General features: G+C 41.3%; 1 protein-coding gene across 1 annotated transcript in view; it reads left to right on the plus strand.

Annotated features, from left to right (window-relative positions):
* Nucleotides 1-470: 470 nt before the first annotated feature.
* AIDA (axin interactor, dorsalization associated) overlaps nt 471-7,675 on the plus strand; it is a gene marked incomplete at its 5' end in the record, with an annotated part of 25,549 nt that continues 18,344 nt past the window's right edge. The window contains 2 exons of the mRNA XM_010287534.1: nt 471-540; nt 7,179-7,232. Of these exons, the coding sequence (XP_010285836.1) occupies nt 471-540; nt 7,179-7,232 (124 nt within the window). The remainder of the gene's footprint in view (nt 541-7,178; nt 7,233-7,675) is intronic.

Consider the following 7,675-nt stretch of genomic DNA (forward strand, 5'->3'; position numbering starts at 1 on the left):
GCCCTGCGCCTGGCTTCCAGCGCCGGGAGAGCGTGCCGCCGCCGCCTGGGGTGCCCGGACCCGCGCCTCCTGGCAATCCGATGCGCCTCAGACCCTCCCCGTGAAATTCATGTGGGCTTCTAGCGCAGTGGGGATTGTTTGTTATTGTAGAGTAAGGGGATGGGGAGAGGAAAAAGGTCTGTGCTTATAAAGGGGCTCTTGGCTAGAAGGACCTTCTTAGCAGTTCTCCCTTCATGATACATTATATGTGTAGTCTTTCCTGCCTCAGGTAGTTGCCTGCTTTGTCCACCTTCTAGGTTTTTTCAAGTATGGCCTACCATGGTTATAGAAATCTTTGTTAAAAAAAACTCAAAAACTATGTGAAGCAGCAGTCTGTGAACGTTTTGGCTGACATGTTTTCTGGAGACTGGGGGGGTGTGTGTGATTCTGTGTTGTGTTCCCACTCTACAATTTTCTTTCCCCCCATCCAGATTAGCAAGGCATCTACAAAAAGAGGCACAGTCTCAGCACAACAACTCAGAATTCACAGAAGATCAAAAGGTGAGTATTGCTGTTTGCTCAGTCAAGGAGCTTGACTCGTAGATGTTGATGTGTATTGTGTGGTTTGGTTTTTTGTCTTGCAGACCAGAGCATTATGAGACCTTTTTTCCTCCTTCAATACACGCAAAGAGAAACAGAGCGCAGCATGGCTAAAACAGTTGCTGTCATTAGATGTGACAGATGCTCTGCTTTGTAATACTGAATGTCACGCATGCTGGCCAGAGTCCTTAATAACCTGGGTGTTTCTTTATTTGCATGACCTTTTGATAACTTGCTTATACAACATTAGCACAACTTAATGTTGTGAAGTCTGAATACAAAATGTCTTGAACTGCAAACATTGAGGATGTTAGCTTAACATGTAACACCTGACTGGGAAGGGTCCTGGCAGAATACTCCCTAGTAGTACCTTAGAATGTTATTTGTTTACAATCTTCCAAAATACTGAAATTACTTTTCTTCTGCCTCTCTCCCCTCAGTTGAAAAGGCTGTTTCTTGTCTCAGCATCATATTAATGCAATTCTGTGACAGGATTTAAGAGGAGGGTGCTACCTGAGGTCTCGTACACTCAAACAAAAGCAAAATAAAATCTTTTGAGATATGAGGCCCTGCTAAATTTTCATGTCTTGTATAAAGGCGTGTTTTTCTTAGGAATACCAAATTAGAGAGCCCCTGTATTTCCAGATTTCCAAGTCATAAGATCACTTGTTTGAGCAATGGCGTTGCCTGAAAATTAACATTTGCTAGCCCAGAATCTCACCTATGGTAATAGAGTGCTAGAGTAATGGGATCTGGATTTGGAAATGTTGGTTCTGAAAACAGGTCCTGGCTACAGAAATTGGAGATTAACTTGATGTGTTTAAAGAAACTCATTACAAAGAAATACAGCTTTACGTAGAGTCTGACAGAGGTTTGTAACTGCTTCGTTGACATGTACCAGTAAGAAAAGCAATGAGCCAGTCTTCCATGTTCTGTTTACCTTCTTTACAGAAGGTAAGGCTCATGATTGTCTTAAAGAGAGTCACATTCTTGGAGAAGGATTTGGTCTACCTTTCCTCAACGGAAGGCTTGACAGCCTTGTTAATGTTGGACAGCTGCTTACTCTTTGATTGCTTCTGCTCTCTGCCCCTTGCTGGTAGCTTTCTCCATCATTGTTGGCTAGAGTCATCTTTACTGCATGCTTCCCCGCTGTGGCTACTGTTGAAAATATGGTTACTTCATGAAGGCGAAGCTGTTAATCTCATTTCTGGAGGCGTCATCTCCTGTGAGTATGATAAACCAGAACCACACAGGGCTTTGCTTCCAGATGTTCCCTGAATCTTGTGAAAAGTACCTTGGACCAGATTGTGGAAGTGAGTGAGGTCAGCTATGAGGGGAGGCCTGGGGGGCTCAGGAAGCAGAGATAACTGACCTCAGATGTTAGATGCACAACTGCGATCATGTCTTAAGGTGACAGTTTTCTGAAAAGAGAAGGAGTGGCTGTTTTGAATCCTTGCAGAGGAATACCTGTTTCTAAAGCTGATATAACTTACCAAAGAGGTTGACATTTATATCACTTGCGGTTTTTTGCTGATCAGTAAGGGGCTGATGCACTGAAACTTTGAGCCTGGTTATCAAATAGTGATGTCTGTTTCATTAACCACATACACAGCTGAATTCCCCAACATTTTGTTGAGAGAACATTCTCTTCCCCTCCTCTACCATGAGGAATGCTAGTCGCAACAAAAATAAGAGCCTTGCTATTGCTTTGAAAGAAGCACTTAAAACTCTGTACAGCAAAATCTTTTAGTCTGATGTCAAGCTCCTTGCTGTTCTCGTCTCTATTTCTACAGGAGCTCAGCCAGCATAATCTAGTGATCATGACCAATTACTGTCATCGCTAGTATCATCCACTTGGCATGTAGGAGTAGAGTTTAGCACGCTTCTGGGTTTTCAAGCAGTTTGGTTAAACAGAAGTGTATCTTCTCTCTAGCCACCCTTCAAAAAATCTACATACCAAAACAGCTACTTTTGCTCAGCCAAGTTCCTGACGGTGCATTCACCGGCATGCTATTTCCTCCTGGTTCCACAAAATCTCTTTCACTAATATCTTGTCTTTCTGAGGTTCTGTATGTCATATGAGAGCCACTTCTTGATTTTTCTGAATGTAGAAGAATGCGTAAACATCGGGGTTTGCTTATCTGATATTACTGGCCAAGGCTGTGCACAGAATTTCATAGATTGGAGAAAGCAAGGCTGTGAAGCTAATTATGATTTCCAGTTGCTTGATCTTACCCTCATTCCAGTCTTTGCATAGATTTACAGTTAGATGTTTTCCAAAGGAGCATGCGTACTGCTGAGAGTTGCTGTGAGGCGGCTGTTGTTTCTTACTTGACATACTCTGTGGGAAAGATGGATTTCAGCAGTGATTCCTCTGTACCAAGGGAAAACTGCTATCTGTACAGCTACGGGGAAAGGACAACACTAGGTTCAAATCCTCAGCCCCATCTGTCTGTATAAACTTTTACCATGTTTGGGTTTATTTCATGCATCACAGGTGGTGTTACAGTGCAGATATGGCCGCACCATAATTGATGGTGTGTTACTTGCTAATGTAATCATACAATCTGTTAATCTAACAACACTTGACGGATACCACTGACTTCTTTGCGAGGCATATTGTAAGCCAGTTATCATTTATCTTATAATAAATGTATTGTTTATGGTAAGAATTCAGACTTTTAAATATTAATATCTTGCCTTTTTGCTCTTGATCTGAAGAGACTTTTAAAACACTGTATGCCATTTCCCTTGATAGAGCAGACTAGTCTCCAGAATCTGCCGTTCATTCCTGGATTTTCAGCTTCTGGGGGGTTGTTGTCTTATGTCTACTGCTGGACATAATTCTGGCATTTTAGACCTTAGGGAAGGCTCTGTCTTGACTTGGATAATTGACAGTGCTGGAATCGTCATTCGTGATTGTGAATTTTGTTGAAGAATTTCTCTGCAGATAAATACTATAAACAGCAAATAGTCATCCTGCAACAGCTTTAAGGAGGCTGTGCAACAATTTCGTCCCCCAGAAGCTGTGTGTATGGAATATGAACAGATACAATTAGTGGTGGATTTACCTCAGTCTTAACGTCTGCATCCTGCTGTTCTTTATTTTACTTTTGTTCTCTAAAAAAATCCCATCTTCATTCATGATCGACCACTGTGTTGTGCTACATGAATTGTTCCAGTTAGGTTTGGCCATGGTTGTCAGCTTGCCTCCAGCTATAGTTACTCTCACCCAGTTCTCTGTGCAATAAATTTGACCTTTAAAGCCCTCTTCTAACCGCAGTTGTTGCTTCTCGTGTAACTGCTTTTGTGCTAGGCTGAGTTTTCGTCAGTGTTAGAAAATCATGCTTTTTATGCAATGGTAACTTGCTGAAATAAGAGCACTGTTGAATGGTCTTAGCATGATTCATTAAACTACTGGTCTCCTAACAGCCTAGACCTCTCTTCAAAGCCAAACTCTGCTCTGGCTCTGTATTTATGCAAACATCTTTGACTGCATTACAGTTAGCACAGTCATTACTCACACAACTGCTCTGAAGAAACCTTGACTACGAGATCAACTGACTTGCTCTCTTTTCAGTTTACATAAAACTGAATCTTAACTATTTTGAACTAGCAAAGTTAATTATGGCTTCCGTCTTTCTAATGAGATGCAGAATGTTTTCCCTGCTGCAAAAAGGAGCCTTTGCCTGGGATAGTTGCAGCTGAAAATGATAGCAGTGTTTAGCTGCATTTTTAACTTTTGGATTGGGTGTGGTCCCTTAAAAAAATAGTTATGAATAATGCTTGCTGGGAGCTTGCCATATTTCAATAGATTCCATATAAAACCTATTCTTTACTATTTTAAGACTCCCAAACTTTCTTCAATTAATCTGTTTCTAGAGCTGTCATTGCCCTTCAGCCCCCAGGAGGCTGAGGACACAAATTTTGTATTGTTGTTTGACCGGTTAGGAGATACCTAGTTCAGGCGGTTTTAAGCATACACAGTTAAGGATCTGCAGGATAGGGAACAGGGGTGTTACTGAGCATGTCGGTGAATTCACAAAGGAGCTAGGGGTTGAGCAGTGCTTCTTGAGACCTCATTTATGGTGTGGACTTAATGCTCTGCGGGTGAGACCAGGAAGGGAAGAGCCATGTGAAAATCTGTTTACATCTTCTGATTCTGTGGTGGGGCACAGGAACTGTGTGCTGGCACCCTGCAAACTTGTAGCCCTCTTTCTGTGGTGCAGTCAGAAGCATTTTGATCTAAGACGGAATGGGCATGTTCTTTCGCTCAGCTGTCAACACCCAAACCATCAGAACAGCTGGGTTTTTGCAAACGTTAGAGCTATAGTAAAACCTCAGAGATTTCCCCTCCCTTCCCGAGGGAACCTCTAGATTCCTTTCTTTTACCCATTACTTCACACCTTCCTCTTTAAGATTCTACCTTCGCAAATGCATCTTTCCAGATGTTTTAAAATAGAAAAAGGAATTCCTTTTGTTACGCTGCAGCTGATTAGATGGATGTAGTGCATTCTCACCCTAGGGACTGAGAATCTGCTTCTCTAATACTACCGGATCTCTGTTATGTGGTGGAATTTATTTTGGGGAGGTAGAAGTTTGAGACTGAACGTAGACTACAAAATGAACCTCCACAGAAATGGAGCTGTAATATTTTTACTCTGCCATGTTTCATGCAAGCATACAGTCATGTTGCTCTATATTAAAATCCCCAAACAGTACACTGCTGCACATGCTACATCCTAGGCAGAGGAGAAAACAGTATGTGTCCTGTGCTAATAGGCATCACTTGCTACTTTCCTGGAAAGTGCTCAAAAGAACTAAATTTTTTGTAAGGCCTCCATACAACGGGCAGTAATATAAACTACGAGGATGTAAAGTCTAGGTTAATGTCGCGTTGTAGTAGGGTGTTTAAGACAAAATGAGACGCCAGTTGGGGAGAAATGGCTTTGAAAGCTTTGATGAGCCTGTGATGGCAGATGAAAATGGGGTATCTGAGGCTTTTACACACTCCAGCTGTTGGCTCTGCCCTGGGGGTATTGATGTCTGGTCTGCTTATGATTTGGCTCCTGAACTCTTTCAATTTTCAGTGTGGTGTGAGGTGAACTGAAACTGGAGCCGCTTAGCTTTTAGCCCAGCTTGTTAAAACTGGTGGTGGCCCAGGAGCTGATGGAGAAGGAGGTGTGACACCCCTTTGCAGGAGAGTCAGGGCAGATGGCTGGGGAAGGTAGCTGTGAAAGCATGCCTAGTTTTTATCTGCTGCTACAAACATCTTGGGGCCCTAAAATGTAACCGTCCTTTAAAGGGAAGTTTTGGCTTTTGACTGATGCCACGTAACTTGCCAGATGCCCATACTCTTGAAGTTCTTTGATGCTAGGGTTGTGCTCTAGGGAATTTTTTTCCTCCCCTTGCATCCAGCTTGGGGGGAGCTGTTTTAATACTGCCTGATTTAAAAGGAGAGAATGAGTTACAGGTGCGTATTTCAACTTTAATCTTCCTTTTGGGGGGGGAAGTTACTTTGAAAGTAAACCGCTTTTCTTTGTAGCTTCATTGTTGCTGTTTTTTCTCACCCTATAAATGTTCCACAAAGCATTTTGAATTATGTTTGGTCCTTATCTCTGCAGATAGTCTTAGTTTTTCTTCACTAAAACCTTATAGTTAGTGAAAAAACTTGTGATGGTCAGGCAAGGTAAAGTATACCATGCAGTTGTGTCCACTCAGTGTCGGTTATGGAAGTCTTAAATCCTCCTTTCAGCTGGTAGTAATAGAAACAAATGTGACTGTTGCTTGAGCCTCTCACTTTGTGAGACATAAAAGCTTAAGTAGCGCTTTCTTCAAAGTAAGACTGCTAGCAATGGGGTATTTTGAAGCCCTTCCCTCTCTTCTACATTTTTAAATGAAAATGAGAAATTACTTCACAGTTCTGCTCAGGGCTATTTTAAATAGCTGACAGGTTTGAATCAAAGAATATATTTTATGCTTCACTCAGTTTAAGTGTCTTAAAATTACAAAAATAGAAAGCTAGAAAAATAATCCGCCTTTATACTTCCTCTCCCGCCAAAACCCATAAAAGCAGACTGTTTTTTCAGCGCTGAGATACTGGGCTTCTGTAACTTCTGAGGAGGGTTGACTTGGTCTGCTGAGATTGTAAACCTAATAGAGGAACTGTAGGCATTTGCCCCTACAAGGGCAAATTAGAACAAACCACTCAAGTTCTCAGAAGGTAATACACTGGTTGTTTTGGAATTTTTTTTTTAGCTCTCCCCTATCACTTCAGAACAGTTGAGTTTATAAAAAACAGTTTATGATGTGGTAGGCATTATTACAGTTTCTGCTGAGTGAATGGCCCCCATTTCTGTTGATGAGCTGTGGGAGGGGTGTTAAATGACAGATAACTGTTTCATCTATTGCACTTTCAGAAAATCTTGCTTGTGTATAAAAAAAGCTTTTGATGCTGAATGATCTGGTACTGAACAATAGATCTGAAATCTTTGCAAGAAAAAGCAATTGTTTGTATTTGTATTTTAAAAACATGTAAATATGGAAGAATACAGTTTCAGTACTAAACTAAGTTGTTTTTTTTTTTTTTCTCCTTTCAGAAAACCATAGCTAAAATTGCAACATGCTTGGAACTGAGAAGTGCAGCTTTACAGGTATAGCTCTTTTTCCTATGTGACTTCATACTTTAGTGATAGGTAACTTTAAAGCTTTTTAAAGCTAGTTTTGTGTCTTCAAACATCGCCAAAACTTCTCAAAACAGAGTGAACAAACCTTTGAAAACTTGGACTTTCCAGGTTGTTAACATGATGCCCCAGGTGGCTGCCTTAAAAACCTTTTAAGTGCTGATATGAGCATGTATTAGGGTTTGTACAGGAATTTAACTGCAGGCTTTGTGTCTTTGGTTCTTTGCCTCATTTTCCTCCTTCAGAACTGATCAGTTTGTGTTCCTAACCTGCGTCAAGTGTAAAAAGATCCCCAGAGTGACCCTTGCACTAATTCAGCTGCTTCACAAATCATAGTAGAGCATGAGGAAGAATGTGTGTGTAGAACAAAAATGAGTTTGTAGTAGTCATGAAAACTGGCAGTGCTGTAGGGA

Source organism: Phaethon lepturus, unplaced genomic scaffold (genome assembly GCF_000687285.1).
Source record: "Phaethon lepturus isolate BGI_N335 unplaced genomic scaffold, ASM68728v1 scaffold53085, whole genome shotgun sequence".
Lineage (NCBI taxonomy): Eukaryota > Metazoa > Chordata > Aves > Phaethontiformes > Phaethontidae > Phaethon > Phaethon lepturus.